Below are 18,377 nucleotides of genomic sequence, written 5' to 3' on the forward strand. Positions count from 1 at the left end.
ACAGTAAGTCAAAAATATGATAAAAGAGAAAATAGTACAGTCTGGAAAATATGCACAAAAATAAATCATAGTATAATAAACTATATACTAATGCAATAAACAACATAGTATATCATAAATATACAATAAAATGACAGTTTAGTTTGTATGCCCTCAAAGTTGTATGCATGTTGTGCATATCAAATACAAAGTGACAGGTTTTAATGCAATAACATAGTAAAAAAAGCCAAGGGGGTGAATACCTTCGCAGTGTACTTTGTTTGTGAGCATATTAAAGATGTGACTCTTATAACTTTACAAAGTAAAGTATTAGACAGTATTAGAACATTGTGTTGTTTCTCAAACTGTTTTTCATCATGATTTCATGAAACAATGTATTAAAGTGTATCTCCCTGTGCGTCATTAGCAAGAAAGACAGTATACGTCCTGCCCTCTGATTCATGTTTCATTCCTCAATACATCATCTGATGTGTGAGAAAACATTTCTATTTGAAGGGAATAAAAATATTTTATTTAAAGGGATCATTGTTTGTGTTTCATTCTCAGCTAGCGTTCTTTTACATTTCCAAATGCCATGATGCATATCGTTTATGTGATATTATACTTCAGCATGAATGGTTCTCCAACCGTACCAGTCACGAGTAGCTCGGAAAGCTCTGCATGAACAATGACCAAATGAGTCATGAATTGAGGCTTTGTGAAAGAAATTGCATTTGCCTACTGTGATGCTGGACCAATAACATAATGTTTTTCCTTCAGATCATTAAGAAAATTCCTTTGACCCCCATGACTAAACACACCCTACACAACACGAATAACGTTGGTTTTATGATTTTTATTTTTTTTTATTCTCAGTTTAGTGGCTGGTCATGTTTAATTACACATACAATAATGAAGAGGAACTTTACATTCATCCACAGGATCCATTCAGACACAACACTACATAGCACTCACGAGGCTCAAGCACACAAACAGTGGGAGAGATGCTTTTGAACACATATGAACAATGGATATTTTGAACAGCACAAGTGCTAGTGCTGAGCTTTTATTTCTGAGAAAACTTGCAACATTCCCAAAAAAACATCTTATATTGTGTCACTCCAAAGTTAGTTACAGAGCACCTTTTTGAAATTGTGTTTTTTATCTTACACAGGAAGGCAACACAGCACAGTTTTTTGGTAGTCAGGAGGAAAGGCACAAGGGTTTTGGTGGATGTAATTTACAGTATTTGTGCCATGAGAAAAAAACAGCGACAACAAAGGAGAGACTAGACTAAAGCTAAAATGAGAGGTTCTGAATCCGACATCATGCTCTAGCAACAACACCTTTCAGAATAAGAGTCTGGCTAAAGGTGGACATGAAATTGAGGTTATATATGAAGAGGAGATTAGTGTATATTATTAGCTCATGGACTGAAAAATAATTACATTAGAAATCATTTGTTTATGTGTTGGTTTCTTCAGTGATCATTGCGGAAAATATGATTTAGAAGGTTTAGCAATAACATTTTTACCAAAGCCAACCTTAGGCCCTAATGACAAACATAGATCGACATCACATTTAGGACAGGACACTTAACTACAGCTAAGACACAATGGTTTGAATGAAAAGACATGGCTCTCCATAAGAATTGATTAATGAATCAGTTTTGGTTCACAGAAAAGGTTTAGGGGACAGACAAAGACAGTGTGACGAGACACAAAACCGTTCTTTAAAAAACAAAAAACACCCCGACTTTTCGCCAAACCATAAAGCGGCAATAACGGTCAAGTCAATCGGACTTGCACCGGCCATAATCCATCAACTGCTCCGGGTGTGCTTTGGTTTATCTACCTTATTTGTTAAAGAAACCATACAAGACATCCACATTGAACTCAAGCACAATTAAAGAGAGCCATCGCAGATGTGGGGAGGGTCATTCGGGCTGCACATGTGAGCAGGATCAGCAAAAAGTTCACGCTAAGGATGATGACTTCACAGACTCAGCACAACGCATGCAGGGGAGGGGTGGGCAACAGATTGTGTCGCTATGTACCAGCCAAAAGGGTAGGGGGACATGAGATGAGGGGGTTAGCGTATGTTAGAGTGTTATCAGAGGTGGAGGGGAAGGTGAGTTTACGGTATGACAAGATTTCCTCCTTTTCTTCCTCCTTTTCCCCTCTTTAACCCCGTGATCTTGAACGTGCCCTTGTGCTGTTGGAAGGGGTGCTAGAGGGGGACTTCAGCGTTTGGCTGGAGAAGCACTCCTGCTTCCCTGTTGACACACAAGACATATCTGATGAATATGTGGAGATGAAAGCCTTAAAGGACTACTCTGTTCTTTTTAAAAAGGGTTTCTACTGCAACATGATTACCTGCTTTCAGGTTCGTATAAAGGACTATGTTTCTAATACTGTCTCCTTTAATATACATGTATTCATCCTCCGTCTGAAATGCATTTTGACCTAAAATGTAACTTTTCATTTGACTTAAAACTTCACAATGTTGTCTTAGAATATCATAATTGTGTAAATCTCCTAACTTGGAGTATTTGTTAGCATTTCGATGCTTACATCGTTTTGTCTTCTTGGCAGAAATGGGCTTCCATACACCGTCAATGTTGCTCATAGGAGAGCTTTATTTTCTATACAATCTTTCTTTTCAACTACAGATAAATGGTCCCTAATTTCTATGAATTAATTTCTATATGTATTGTTATCCAAAGTAAAGAGAAAGTAGTAGTTGACAGTTGGCTAAGAAACTTCAACAGATTACAGGCTGGGACTATATTATACTTTTTCCACCCCGCACTTTTATTCAAATTGAAAAGTGACAGAAGTAAAGGGGGCTGAAAGCACAAAGATTATACAAATGAGACACTTGTTGGATTGTGTCAGGAAGTTAAGCCATATTGTGAGAAATGATTCACCACTTTTTAGAAAATAAAGGCTTGAGATTGAGCCTTTGTTCTAAGCTGTTCTATCAGCCATTTCAAATGAACTGCATAATCTGACACGACAGAGAAAACTCAATATACAGCTAAATCTGAATATGAAAGCTGAAAAATGGGAAGAAACAAAGCGTGAAACATTAATTAAAAGTGAACATTCTTGCTCACTTCCGTTTGGACTGTATAGCCTGGTTATGTTTGGTAGACACGGGTAGAGTGTGATAGCATCGTTTCATTGGTAATTAGCTACATCAGAAAGACTTGAAAATAACATCCCAGAGGTTCATCATCCCAAGGGATTAGTGACAACAATGTATCCACTACAGATGAGGATGCAACCCCAGGGAAATTTGAATTTCTTTTTCAGCACAAGTAAACTAAGTAATCTAAGGTACATTGAGAGGCTGGCTAATTAAAATGGGAAATGTGAAAACTGTCCAAGTATTAGATGCAATGCTTTTTTAAAATAACATATAGAAAACAACTCGACTAAGAAGAGATTCAAGAAGTTGTGAAAACTGCAATCGGAAGTAAAGCTGATGAGTGTGCTGAACCAGAGAAACTTGGTGTTTTAACACCTCATTTCACTGAGTCATAAGAGGAATCAAAACCTCCATCTCTGCTCTGAGTAGGTTTGACATAAATCTTTGGAAACTTCTTTGAACAGCAAAATTTGGTTTTGAACCAGTGAGAGGTACTTCAGTGCAATACAAAAAAAGATGTGAGTAATTATTTTCAACGATTCCAGGGTTCCTGTTTCACACACAAGTATTTTAAACAGGGAACCCATAATTTCAACAACGCTACAGCTGATGGATTGCTAACGGATATTTCTAGCCAGTTAACCTTTACTCTCTTATGGTGACATTTGCACTCTACCTAACATAAGCTAGCATTAGCATAAAAGATGATATTAACATGTAGAAAACAACATAAGTCCCAAACTTGTGACATATAGCATTTTTAAGCAGTTCATATGTGCTAAATAACACAATTTACAGTTAGCATTTACAAGTTAAACTTCGGTAAATGGTTATGGATGCTTGAAAATAAGCAATAACAATAACATAGTTGAGATTGTATTTTGGCTCATTATAAGGTTGCCTATTTACATTTTTGAACATAAAGACATGTTGTTTGACATCTTGTCTCTGAGCACATGAAAAAGGTGGCATTTGTTTTACGTTTAGCTCTTTTTTTGTCTCCACCAACTCTGAAAATGCGTGTACCTTTTAAGTTCTTCAGAATTTATGGCGGGCAGGCAGTGAGTATCAGCTGTTGTTGAAAAAGCCTCTGCTTTCTGTACTACTGCTCTAAAAAGAGGCTTAAATGCTACAAAGCACTAAAGGAAATGCAGAGTTTGGAGTGTCACTATGAGGCAAAATAATTTGAGTCAATGGTATTTAAAAGTATTGATTATATAGGCTTTAAATTTAATATATAGTGGGTTACCCATACATCAGTACCAGGATATTATTAACTATTAAAATATGTTATTTAGGTATTAATAATAGATATGATGCTGCTATGGATGATATGGATTGATGGCATTTTTATATTCTGTTTGCCTGATGACAAGTTTTATATTCTGCCAGCATTTGTGAGTTCTCCAAAGCAATCCTAGTAGTCAGTGATGCTTGACAAGTTATTGGCGATATTGCATAATAATGTTATATTACATAATGCACAACCCCTGTAAAACAGATAAAGAATGTTAGCCGAAGCCCCACTGGATGCGTATCACAGCTGGATCTAACATCTTCAGCGTGAATATATCAGAGCAGGCACAAAGCTTGAAGCATGCACAATAATCAATCTCGTCTCTAAAAGCCTCTTATTATTCTGCTGCTGCCGCTGCTGTAGGAGTAATGAGATTAGGATGTCTTCTCAGCATATCAATGTTGAACAAAAGCGGAGTCAGTTAAACTCAAGTATCCCTCCATGACCAATAAGTTACTCACTCTGCTGCTGATATCATCACTGAGGCAGAAGGAAAAAAGAGGGGCAAGAAAGTGATTAGACATAACATTTTTTGATTTGAGTTGCAGAAGAGAGAAGTAGTGCAAAGAATCGAGTGGGAATTAAAAGTGTTTGGCATGCATTTTTTTTTTTTTTTTACCATTTTGAAGATCCTAGTCAGGGTGCCTTTGCCGTCTCCTGCACTGGCCTTCTTGGCTTTAGCAGACTGTGACTTCTGGTCGCCCTGCCAGTGGGAGAAAAGGAAGCAGTGTGTTAAAAGAGTCTTAGAAATATTCAGCAGGGGATTAACATGGGACTGACCTTTCTACAGAGATCCCCAGATTCTCATTATAGAGCATAAGGAGAGAAGAAGATAAAATATGAGACCTCTTACTCCAGTGTGTGCTTGGGAGTGATGGAGCGGCACGCTTGACAGAAATACAAAATATTGGAGGAAACCAGATATTCATTACGGTCCAATTTCATTCAAGTTTTTTTTGTTGTGAATAACGCAGGAGTTGAAAAAAATATCTAGCTCAGCAATTGATATAAAATACAAAAGGAAAAGTTATCTGCTTGCATTTTTCTTGTGAATTTAGAAACCACCAATTGGTAATTTCTTTTTGAATCTGGTTTTAGCTTGATACCAATACAAATAAAATGTGTTGCCTAATTTAAACGATAATATATTTATGGAACTTCTAATTTAGGCCAAACTCGCAAATGCGAAGACAGAGCTGTATATGAACTATGGTTCACAAGAGTTATAGCTTTTGCATTAACTACATATATACCTATTCACAATATTGCGAAGGAAGGCTGAAATAAAATATTAATTAAAGACCAGAAAAAAAAAAAAAAAGTCAGACAAGCGTGCTTTAGCAAAAAGAAAAAATATACTCCTTTTACTTTTTTCCAAGTAATTTTCACACAGTCTCTAGGAGAAAGAAGCAGAAGGCAGACTCACTTTAGTCAGCCACAGAGATTTTTTTAGGAATAAAACTAGACTAATTAAGAGCCGGACAATGCCTGTTTTATCAGAAAATATACAATACAAGCAGATGATATGATAAGTCAGGCTGCAAAATACAAAATGGGTATGGTTTATTTGGAAATGGACTGAAGTCGGAAGGAAATGAGGTCGTTATCGCTGATGTATGGACTGATTACAGCAGCTGAAGTGGTTGATGGAGACTAAATGAGAATAGAGCCACAGGCGGTACACTCAAAGGCGATTTTCGAGGATGACCTCACTTGCCCCCTCGTTTTAATTAGGCATGATACCTATGTGTTTCTTTTTTATCCACCTACCAGGCCCATCTTGGCAACTAGTCCTCTCCACTGGATGTGAAGCAAGAGACAAGGACAAAAGGTAAAAGGGAGAGGAAACAAATATAAATGAGTGTCTTACTCAGCGCAAAGGCAGGATGGGAAGGAGAGAAGGGTCCATCCAGGGGGGGGGAAGTCACAGGGTCACAGGGGGACAGGTGCAGATGAGGAAAGGAGGGAATGATGTGGGAGGAAGGAGAGAGGAGCGAAGCTCACATTGAAAAGAGCACAACATTTAGTGACATTCTGCAGACACAGCACATAAAGAATATATTTAATACTCTACCAGTCAAAACCCTCAAACGCATCGCCTTCGGGTTAAAGGGTTGAATTAGAATGGTGTATGTGCATTCGTCAAACTTTATCCAAATGTGTTATTTTCTGCATTTTCTCTTGGCAGTAAATGGGTTTTAAATAAAATGGCTCATTACTTATAATATACTATAATCACGGTTATTGTCATAGAGTTGCAATATGATGATAATTAGACTTGGATTAGTCCCAATCTTAACATAATTTAGTATGAAATAGGATATGTTGCTGTTCCCAAAGAAATAAAGGAGTTTAAGTGATGTAAATGCTTATTTATACTATGCGTTTTTTTGTAAAAATGTGCACGTTTTAACTTTCACTATAACCCAACATCCTGGAATTTTGGATTACACTCAAGGTAAAATCCTTGACTATTGCTCCTAAACATTGAATTTACACATTTAAAGTTAGTGTTGAAAATACTCGTCTTCTATTTTTGTAACTTATTTCACGTGTGAGAGAAAATTTGGACTTCAATAGAAGCAACATGAAGCAGACTCACCCTAGACTTGGGAGGGGCAGGGGAGACCTGAGATAACCACATGGAGGAAAGAGATTTGACAGAGTTTGACACAGATCAGAAAAAGTGAAGAGACAAACACGCAGGGAGCATGCGGAGAGACTGGGAGGGCAGAGACACTGCAGATTGAGACTCCTCCAATGAAAACTATAGTATATGATTGACTTTACTCACGATCGTGCGGAAGAAGTGGACCACAGCGTTCTCTGCTCCGCGCTTACGTGGGGCAGCCCCGGAGGCTTTCTGAGGGGCTGGAGAGAGGGCCCCTCGGAAAGATCCCTGGGAAGCAAAAGGAGAAGGGAAAGAAACAATAGCCCATACGTGTTAATGTTAATATTAGCTTAAGATAGCATCTGAATTATTGAGAAATAAATAAAAACGTTCTCCCCTGAAAGAAGGCTTTTAACAATACTGAAATGTGTGCTTACCTGTTAAAAGATGATATCAAAAATGATTCACTTACAATAAAACACTGTAGTTTAAAGTTTAAATATTTCATTTGGCCTGCTTTCACTCAAGAGAGTGGATGCTAGTGTTGCCACAGATAAGATACAACTTTTTTTGTGTTGAACTAATAACTAGAAAAACACTTGGAGAGCACAGACCTGAGCCAAGGCAATTGTAAATAAAATGATCACTGTTTTTGGGATACTGTGATTCTAATCTGCTCCAAAATGCTATAGTTTCTGAAATGAAAATGGGGTAATGTTCTGTTTGGTATTGGCTTTTTGCTCATGTATGCATGCAATGAACATTTACAAAAACAAAGTTCTGCAAAAAGCTGCCACAGATATTTATCGAATTGGCAGCATTAACAGTACCCTCACGTCCCAGACAACTCACACTTCGTTAACCCTCATTCCAAACTGGTAAAAACCGAAGGGCACGAATCGTTAAATACTAATTAAAATGGTACAAATGAGAAGTTGAGGATGTCGATGGTTCTTGTCAGTGATTTGATCTGAACAAAGAAGACTAATTGCCATCACAAAGAACAAATCAATGTGGTTCATCAAAGAAAGACTTGACAAAGAGTACATAAGATTAGTGTTTCAAAAGGTCAACATGCTCTTCATTTTCGGCCTAGGAGAACTATATATTTGTTATTATTATTAAACTGTAAAATCAAGGCGAACCCTTTTCAAATTAAAGAAGCTAATCAGAAGCTAGACAACTCTGACTGACTTATGACTGTGCTGCAACAGCCACAGAAACAGGATACATATATATTTTCAGCATTTGATTTATGTATTGCTGGTGGGATGTTAAAAGAGTTTCAGCAACAGTAATAATTATAAAATACATTACCCATGCTAGCTCTCCTAGGATCCCTTATTAACTTGGTCTAGCAAAGACCTTAAAATGTAAAAAATACAATTCCTTTAAAACTGAACACCATCAACAACCTGCAGCCCATGGCAGAACATTGTAATTTCCACCCACTTAGTATGTTCAGTCTTTTTTAGATAATGTTACCTGATTCATCCATTTCTCTGACCCTGTTAATGTAACAGGAAAACCTGTGTGTGCGTGTGTACGTGTATGTGTGTGTGTGTGTGTGTGTGTGTGTGTGTGTGTGTGTGTGTGTGTGTGTGTGTGAGATGGAGGGGGAGTTAGCTATTGTTGATTCAAATCCATTATCTCACACCAAAGAACCTCAAGCTTACTGAACAAAGGCTAAATGTTCCCAATGAGATAGATAGGGTGTTAGTTTTACGACACCTTTACTGTCTTTCAGATATGTATAATGCACCCCAAAAAAACCCTCTGTATATCTGACGTCATTATAAGTATTTCAGCTCTAAGGCTACCACTGTGCATCAACAGTGACCCCGTAATGATGTCTTGTTGAACAGGTGTGTGTCTCTGCGTGTGTTTTTGTATCTGTCATTATGGAAATGATGGGAAACGGAGGCAGAAATGAGAGGGAGGAGAGAAAATAGAGCAGCCTTAGTGGTCGCTGTGGTGCCTTTGTCTGGGGTTAGGAGATGAGAAAAGGGATAGGATTGGGAGGTCAAAAAAAGCTGGATGATTTCTGCTGGTACTGACTGATTTACCGCCAGTTGTCCCATTGATGGGAAAGAGTCCCTCCTCTGTATTTTTCTCTTCTCGTGTAAAAAAAAAAACCGTTCCTCTACTTTTATATTTCTCATTTAAAATAGCGAGAAAAAAGAGCGCTAACAAATCACTTGTGTGACTGAAGTTACCAATCAGCTCCTGGCATTCTGTAAATGATGATTTTCAAATCTTGAGCAGTCACACAGAGGCTTCTTTGAAGCCTGAGCTGTCATCAATCGTTTTCTGTTGCTAAAGCAAAAGTTAGCTCTTCGAGCTTCCTCTCGCACTCTCACTGCAGTAGAGTCTTTGAAAGTCGGGGGGACATCAGATACAGTTTGTGTTTGAGTGCGTGTGTGTGTGTGTATGTGTTTGTGTGTATGTGTGTGTGTGTGTGTGTGTGTGTGTGTGTGTGTGTGTGTGTGTGTGTGTGTGTGTGTGTGTGTGTGTGTGTGTGTGTGTGTGTGTGCATGCGTGCTTGCGTGTGTGTGTGTGTGAGTGTAGGAGAGTAAAAAGAGGGCAACAAAGAGTTCGTCTGCCAGCTACACACAAACACATATGTGTATTTATTATACAAGTGTTGTGACTCCTTTGCTTTGGAGTTTTCTAGTTGGTACCATTTCTGTTTTCTTCAATCATGGGTACAACCATTGTTCATGCAGAAAAAAACATTGCTGGAGTGTGTGTATTTAAGGCCGACGAGAGTTCAAGGAGATACACTTGTTTTGATGAAGCTATTAAACCAGGAGAAGGATAGCTTAGTTCAAAGGAAAGACTGAGCACCAAGGTAAAACCAAAGTCACAGTATTTAACCATGCTAGCGTCTTTGTAACACTGGACTTTAGCAAGCAGTGCTTTAAGCTACATGCTAATGCTAGCATAGCAGCATGCTTACAATGAGTCTAAATGCTGATGTTTAGCGGGTTGAAATTAGCACTAAGCACACAGCAAATCTGAAGCTGTTGGCTAGGTCAGTTTTGTTAGTATGTGGTCATAAAATAACAGAAAAACTAGAAAAAATAAATTGATCTTAATTATGATCATTTAAAATTACAAATGTCAACCACATGGTGTCCCTACAGGGGAAAAAAATAATAAAGTCCTTAGCATTCACCCTCTGGGGACAGTGCATATTTGTATACAAATCCATCAGAATGCATCCGTTAGTTGTTGCAATATTTTACTCTGATCCGAGAATTTCCAACTGAAGAAAATTGCCATCACTACAGCCATAAAGTTCATAGAATAATATTTTATATTAAAAGTGTTTTTATGCTAAAAATCTCTGCTCTCCGACTTCAAAATGGTATCTTCGGTCAGGTCTTAGAAACAAAACTAATAATTGCATTTCCTAAAATGTTGAACCATTCCTTCAGTTTTTATGATTGACCTCTCAAATGCTTAAGCTGTCACTGTTTATGCAAGTTACACGGTTGGGTGAAATCAGGCAAATTGAGGAATCACTATTCAGAACACAGGTTGAGTGACACAGTATTCATGACCCGGGGCTTATCCCAAAGGGCCGGTTAATGATCACAACTGTCTCCTCTGAGGTTAGGGGTCACAGCCTGGCCAGGGATCTGCGTTATTATGGATGATGTTTAATAATTAATCCTCAGAGGGGAAGGCTTAAGATCCTTCCTCTCAAGATCATAAAAAATAGTCCCAACCAGCGAAGGAAACTAGGAATATTTGCGATGCGATTTTGTAGCTAAACACCAGAAATCTGATGAGTACCCTGCAGCACTGAATGAGAGGAAATGTTTCTCATATTCTGGCAATGCCGATACACAAACAGCTGCAGCTTATTGTTCCCCTCTGAATCAGGTCTTGCGTCTCAAAAGATTAAAAAGGAGGCTGATTTGTGCTGTCAGATAGAAGGGATGACGAAAAAAACATATTTCCTTAGGGAGTGTCAAACAATATATTATGGGAGAGCGGAGTTTAGGAAAGGGGAGGATTGGGTTATGTTTTGGTAAAGGGAAAGTAATATTGATATTTCTAATTTCACTTATATTAGTATTAACAAATATAAGGCTTATTTTGTACTTCTTTTTTGGTCTCATCTATTGTGGTAGATGACTCAAGATGGACAATAATGTTTAATTATATTATGGACTTATCTGTTTATTTTAAAGGAAGTGTGGGGAGTCAAGGAGAAGGTTCAACCATATGTAATAATATAATAATGTAATAATATATTGCTCAGCCTTCCTCCTCTGAAATATATTTTGTTAGGTCCCTAAACCCTAATTACATTGTGTTTGCTTTGCAGCACATAACCCAACTTAATGAAATGAAATACTTGAGCAATATTTGTGCCTACATTTCTTGAACCTTGAGGCTATATTCACAAAGTTTGTCTTCTTTTATGTAGTGACTGATAGAGCAGGTCTGCTTTCAATATTCAGAATTCACCATTTGCAGCTTGTGTTTCCTTAAAACAAAACTGCATCCGTCCAAAATCACAGCGTTTTTCATTGTGCAACAATTTTCCTTGCCAGGCTCTTTGTTCTGCCTTCATCTGACCAAGGGAATACAAACACATTTTTACTGCTTACAGTAAATAGAAATCAAAATAAGTCTGTAGCGACTGAACTTCTGAGGTGAACTTTGTTTCCTTTTGTAATCCAATTGAACATGCTGCTGCTTTTTCAATTCAAATACTCCAGGAAACAACAACATTGGTCTTGTGGCGATTACAAAGCCCTGCCCTTTTAGTAGGCAAACTGAGTGAAAAGAGTTGTTTCTCTTCTTACCTTTTCACATGCTCTCACAAACAAGTTGAGCGGGTCATCTAGTACACTAGATTTCATTTTATTGTACAACACCACAGTACTTTCGGACTGAAGATTAACAGTATCTCTGCATTCCTTTAAAACCATGTTTTGCAGTATGACATACACTGTACTCTGGGATATATAGATTGGTTATAAAGTATATAACCTTAAAGGGTGAAGGACAAACCCATATTTGTTGAAAAATGCATTTTACATTCTTGGTTGCATAGGGCTTATCTAAGAAAGATGAACAAATCCTTACAAAATTGGAGTTCAAACAAGTGGTTACCAGTTGTTAGTAAAGCAGTATAAAAACATCATAATATCTGAAAAACATAAAAGTTTCTCCCATCAAAAATGGCAGTTCTATTTACCATTGTATCAGGATTTGCAGTTAAAAACATAATTTGTTTTTATTTTTAGATGCTAGGTTAATAAAAAGATGCTGGTTAGGGCTAAGATAAACTTGTATGTAGGCAACGTGCCATTGTTACTATTTACCGAGAGTATGTTGTGACATGGTAATGTAAAAGCTATGCAACGCTAGTAGTAATGTAGTTAAGTACGTACTGTAACTTAAACTAACATGTTTAATCTTTCTTTCAAACTAGATATGAACACTGGTGTTGTGGGTGATCTCCTGTGTTTGTTTCTTTTACCCAAAATGCTTTGAGGACTTCCCCACTCTTTAGAATACTGAGTAGTGCTGGAATGAGACCATAAAACCACTCAAACGTAGACTAAAAAGCAACTAAACAACATCATGCCATGAGTCGGTCTTTGGCTTTGCGGTGGTGACGTGCAACCATGCGACCTCGATGTGGCTTGTTTATAGCCTACATTTATCTTATAACTTCCTCCGATTGCATTTAAAATGCAAAATCTTAAAAGAGGGGTTAAGATTAATTTACTGGACAAAACATGTAAGTATCATAAACTTTTGTTTACCCAAGATATTCTTTTCTGCAATATTCCAAAATCTAATGGAAAAATCCCATTGCTTTTGTCCAGAGAACCTTTGTGATGCTAACAGTTGGCCTACAAAAAAAAAATCGTCATCATTGCAGCAACCTATAAGCTACTTGCACGGACAACCTACACGGCATGTTTTTTTGAAAAAGACAATTTTGTTAAAACAATTTATTTCACTTAAACAGAAAAAGAACCAAAAGAGACAAGGAGCATTAAAACAAAAACAAAGAGCACTGAGGGTTTGTTGTTAAAGAGTTTTAATCGAGCAATAATCCAAAAAGCTTTAAAACAGGATTGGGTTAGGAACAGGTCACCGGTCACAACAGTTCACAACAGATACAAACACTGCAAAGTTGAAGGCGTTACAAAACAGGGATCAGCACAGATCCACTGCTGGTTCAAACCAACTCTCTGACAGGGTCAGGGACACGTGAACCTGAGGTGAGCAAACGGATGTGAGAGGAAGAGGAGGGAATGCTATCTCCCCCTCTGCATCCAAGACACTGGGGGTAAGAGAACAGCGTCACAAGACTTTTCACTGTGAGCTGTTCTGCCGAAGCCTGATGTATATACAGTAATGCTGCACTGCATTTTATACTCAATGAATATGCAAATTAACCAACATTTTCTGTCCTTTATGAGTCTACATTTCTGCTGGAATAGCTGATGTCCATGCAAAGTAAACTTCCCCCCAATTTGTATGCCATCATCATCCCTGTAATTTGAAATGATCAGCATTCAAATGCAGATTTTTTTTGTTGAGTTGTTTCATGTCCTGAGACTGGGGTATTGACGTCATCGCAACAGTTTATGAAACACCTCTCTTGGTGACGTCTTAGCATTTTCTCAAAGCCCTGATTGGGGCTTGGATTCAAATAAAATCAGACAAAAGGACATGAAAGGCAGGAGGGATCAGTTTGAAAATGTCTCCACAAATGCCTCAGCTTAAAACAATTCAGCATTACGCAAATGAACATGCATATTGAACAGGAAACACTGATGCAATCTTTTCCAAAATGACTGCCGCCAAGTATACGTAAAGTGGAGATTCTGTGCGCACTGACAGGCAGATCAGAAACAGAGCTTTGAAAATATCTTCATGATGTTCTTTTGCTGGAAAAATAAGCATTTGCAGCAGAAAGATAGGGCAGCTTGATCTTTTGCTAGAGGCAACGGAGGTGGGGCGAACCTGTCTGTCATGAATACTCGTCATTTGAAGGCAAACCCTTGGTGAATATACATAAATATATATTTGTACAACTTTGTTTTAGCAAACCTGTCATCAATATGCAAAGCAATGTACAATTTTATGGCATAATGAATAAGAAAAATCAAACAAATACTGCGGTACATGTCCTAAGTACTAGCCTAACGTTGAATGAAAGCTTCACAATTTGTTCTGTTGACATTATTCCCTGAACATTTCACGAGTAACATTTTACAAACGCAAAACGAAGGTCTGATCAGCAGAAAGATTTGTAGCATACAGTATATATAAAATATTATTTTGATCCTGAATCATACACTGGACACCTTTTCATAGCTGACATAAGGTGTGGGGAAATGCATATTTCATGCTGCTGCAGTGCTTTCTTTGCAATTACGTTGCTAAACCTGCTTATAAGAGCTCAGCAGGCTTTGAACAGCGGGGAAGATATTTTTGTCCTTCAGGACTTAGTAAGGTGTAGGGAAACTCTCCATGTTTTCAGAAGGAGCAGAACTTTGACATAGAATAAAGAGCAAATGTTCCCTTTCAGCTTTTTGGGGAGTCTTGGGATTTGGCGTCAGCATGTTGTCAGTAGTGATCAACCAAAATATCAATGCTCAATATTTTCAACACATTTGGTTCTGAATCTGAAATCCATTTCATTACTGCCTCCAGGGGGCATCACCAGGCAGTTAACCCAAACTGGTGCCAGGAGCACAGATGAAACTAAACCGACACTCCAACTAAACCTGACCATTACGGTGTTTAGATTTACTTTTGTCAAAATGCTGGTATCCTAAAAAAACAAAACAAAGCCATGCAGCTAAAAGTCAGTTAAATGTAATAATGCCGCATTATCACTTACCCGCAATATACCACACGCCTGTTCTCAGAATGCAGGCTCTTGTATATATTCCCAAACGGGACGATAATATGCTCCTACTCTATTATATATCTTTGATGTTAATATACATCATGTATCTCTTGATCATTTATAGCATAATGTGATCTGTTTACGTTGACTTAGCGGATTGCTGTACCGTGCAAACAAAAGTACCTCCCAGATCACAGATTTGTAAAAGTACCCCGGAGACATCAAAGAAGCATTACTCTGCTGAGTAAAAAACATGTAAAATAATGTTCCGCTATTACATCTAAAATGATACGGCCTGATTTCTCCCATCTCTTACAACATCATCATTACAGAAAGTACCTAGAAACACTGGCTGTTCTTCACTCCAGTTTGACGCTCTCACAAACAAACAGCAAGCAATTCCACCAAATCACGTCCACAACAGATATATTAAATTTAACTGAAGAGAAGAAATGCTACCAATGTCAGTACCATTCAAATGAAAAAAAAAACCACACATAATAATATAGAAATGTATCCTTAAATGATTAAAAAATGACAGCTCCTTGAAATAAAAAATAAAATAAACCCCACCCAAAGTCACTATCCAGTGTCGACCTGAGCCAAGTGAATCATAGGACGAAGTCAGACTTTGGTTCACCATAAAAAAACAACGGTAAAATCAACTATATGACACTCTATGTTGCGATGAATTCTGACAGGATCTGGTAAAAGCATCATAAGTAAAAAGTGATTTCGGGAATTAATCAGCAGAATGAACATTTGCACAAGAAAGACTCAAGGTTTCACCTCGCCCCTCCCTGCTTCCTCACCTTGCTCTTCCTCTTCTTGTCCCCTCCGAAGAAGGTTCCGATCTGATCCAGGAGTCCAGGGGCCTTCTTCTTCTGGCTTGCGGATGCCATGGTATGTTTGTAGTAGTGGTCGGTATTTGTCAAAATGTAGGGTTCGTGTTGCTCTCTTAAATGAGAGAGTGAAAAAATAGAGGAGGGAGAAGAGAGAAAAAAAGAGAGGGAGGGAGGGAACCAAAAAAAGCTAGCCTAGTCTAGGTCCTGTTCGGGGCTATCTGACCCGCACTCTGAAGCTCCGCTGTGTTCCTGGATGGTCTGTAGCTCATCCGATTCGGAGGGTCGCTCTTTGAAGGTGTTGTCCTCTCGGCCCGGGGCATCTCGGGAGAAGAGGCGGGCCAGGTGGGGGCGTGGCGTGGCCGCGTCAGGGTCAGCTGTGCTGGCGTCGGGCCAGGGCTGGTGGGGGCCCTCAGCGCCCGTGGAGTCAGTCACCGCCGGCTTCTCCGAGACGCAACCATTGTTCTGGTCCGCATCTGCCTCACCCAGGCCTGCGCAGAAACAACAAGGGTCATCTATGGGCTGCATGGCACACAACAAGCGGCAGCAGCACAATGGGCTCTTTTCACCGGACCCTGCCCTTCCTGCTGCAGCACCAATTACATGTTACTTTTTAACTGGGAATATCATACCTGCCCAACAGGAAATTGTAGAACTGTAGGCTCAGAGCAACTATAAAGGGTTAATTTGATTCCTAAGCACTGTTTTGTCTCACAGGGGACTTTGAGTCAAAACAATGTTAGCAGGTTTTCACAGCTTAATTGGACTCGAAAACGAGGCATTAGAGTGCTTGCACAAAACCTTTACTAATTCATTACAGTAACACAGTTTAAGTGGGTTCACACTATTGTAACAATAGAAACTTCCTAACCCTCATCCTTCCAACATATTTAAGTTGAAGAAGCAGACTGGGTTCCCTAAGCGTAAACAAACTACTGTATAAAATCAACCGTCATAGCAGAACTTCATTTTTTCTTCTCAAATTAGTTTAGGTTGTTCAATTAATGTCTGAAAAAACTTGACAGATTATTCACATTTAAAGAAATGTACAACTATTTTCTCATGTTGTGTAAAAAGAAAGAATTATAGCCTCACCCCCTGAGAGTGTATGACTTTAAATTAGCACCCATGGCAAACATGAACACAATAAAATGTTTGATGTATTTAAACACCACAGGTTGAACGCCTTTGACTTAGTTCCCTAATACATTTGTATTATTAAAAGCACTTAATGAAAGACAGAAACAATTATATGAAGTCATTAGGACCAAACTGGTTGTCATTGTCATTCAAAATTGGAAAGATAGAATAAAGAACCTGAAATATATGACAGAAAAAAGTATGTTTGCAGGATTAAGTTTAAAAATAATGAAATCTCGGTGAAATGCTTCACATGCTGCAGAGTGGACCTTGAGAAGCGCATTAGCTCTTATCTCCCTGCATTATCATGGCTCATTTCTCACTTCGCCCATATAAAAACAATGTTCCTATCAGTTCCAGCGGGATGGAAATACAGCTGCTTCTCTAATGTCCACTTTGACAGCTATCCATTAAGTTAGCCCCGCTCCCACAGCGGAGGACATCCAGTGCATTCCTGCCTCCGAAAACAATATCCACACTGTACTGGCAGAAATGGTGTAGCACTACACCAGAGAATCTGCATGCTAATAATGGCCCGAACAGTGGCCTGTTGTTGGAGCTGCATAGTTATTACAGAGGAACAATGGGCCCAGTGTCACTAAAATAACTCCTATAAGTATGGATTTTCAACCCAATGCACGTTGACACTTATTTGATTCTGGGCCCGAGAGCAACACGGTCGCTGTCTCTGCGTGCAGAGCTTGCCATATAGAAGTTGCAGATTTCTTACAGTTTTATAAGAAAACGTTCCTTAAAATATGCATCTTTAGTGGCAACAGCAGCTAAATAATATCTTATTGTTTGGTCCAATAAGTTCAGCTTGATTTCCTTCAGGCGGATTTGAAAGTTATGTATCAAATGAAACATCAGATACATTTCTGTTCTTTGAGGAAGGGAGCCCTGAGGAGCCACTCTGTTTCATACACACATCATTGCTCATGGAACATTTTATGTGGTTGTTGCAGTGTTATCTTTGCCGTTTATCCCAGACAGAAGGGTGATGATGTGTAACTTTCTACTGTCAGATAGTTACCTGCACTTTATACAGCTTTTAGTAGAGACACATTTAGAATGAGAATGCTTTGTCATCATTCAAAACTAGAGTCATATATAATAAAGATTTAAAGAGCAACCAAAATGTCTTCAGCTGCTTGGTTACAATCACAATGGGATTGCAGTATGCTAAAGTGTATTTTGAGAAGGGGCCTTATTATGCTTTTTGTGGTTTTTCCTTTCCTGTAGTGTGTTTTAATGCATGTAAATGGTCTGCAAAGGCTAAAAATGACGAAGTTCCCAGACTGGGCTCTGGTTTCAGACAGAGGGGGAAAAAAGGTGCAGCAGTACTGATGGTATGAGAAAAATAAAGACCTTTTCGAACATGAAAGCAGAGAAATATCTCACAGTAGAGGAACACAATACTCTTTAAAGAGTTTTAAGCACATCTTTAAAATGTTGTAT

At 38.4% G+C, this 18,377-nt stretch overlaps 1 protein-coding gene across 9 annotated transcripts in view; it reads right to left on the reverse strand.

The window, feature by feature from the left end:
• Nucleotides 1-820: 820 nt before the first annotated feature.
• Nucleotides 821-18,377, reverse strand: part of mbpb (myelin basic protein b) — a 59,750-nt gene continuing 42,193 nt past the window's right edge. The window contains exons 1-7 of one of the 9 annotated variants that reach the window (XM_063878776.1): nt 15,750-16,068; nt 7,224-7,328; nt 7,032-7,058; nt 6,200-6,229; nt 5,049-5,132; nt 4,891-4,909; nt 821-2,254 (exon numbers count right to left, since the gene is read on the reverse strand). In XM_063878776.1, coding sequence (XP_063734846.1) covers nt 4,907-4,909; nt 5,049-5,132; nt 6,200-6,229; nt 7,032-7,058; nt 7,224-7,328; nt 15,750-15,839 — 339 coding nt within the window. In that variant the 5' untranslated portion in view covers nt 15,840-16,068 and the 3' untranslated portion in view covers nt 821-2,254; nt 4,891-4,906. Of the gene's footprint in view, nt 2,255-4,890; nt 4,910-5,048; nt 5,133-6,199; nt 6,230-7,031; nt 7,059-7,223; nt 7,329-15,749; nt 16,271-18,377 lie in introns of those variants that run through there. The other 8 variants (XR_010165419.1, XM_063878780.1, XM_063878779.1 and 5 more) reach the window with 8 other exon arrangements.

Source organism: Eleginops maclovinus, chromosome 3 (assembly GCF_036324505.1).
Source record: "Eleginops maclovinus isolate JMC-PN-2008 ecotype Puerto Natales chromosome 3, JC_Emac_rtc_rv5, whole genome shotgun sequence".
NCBI classification, from domain to species: domain Eukaryota; kingdom Metazoa; phylum Chordata; class Actinopteri; order Perciformes; family Eleginopidae; genus Eleginops; species Eleginops maclovinus.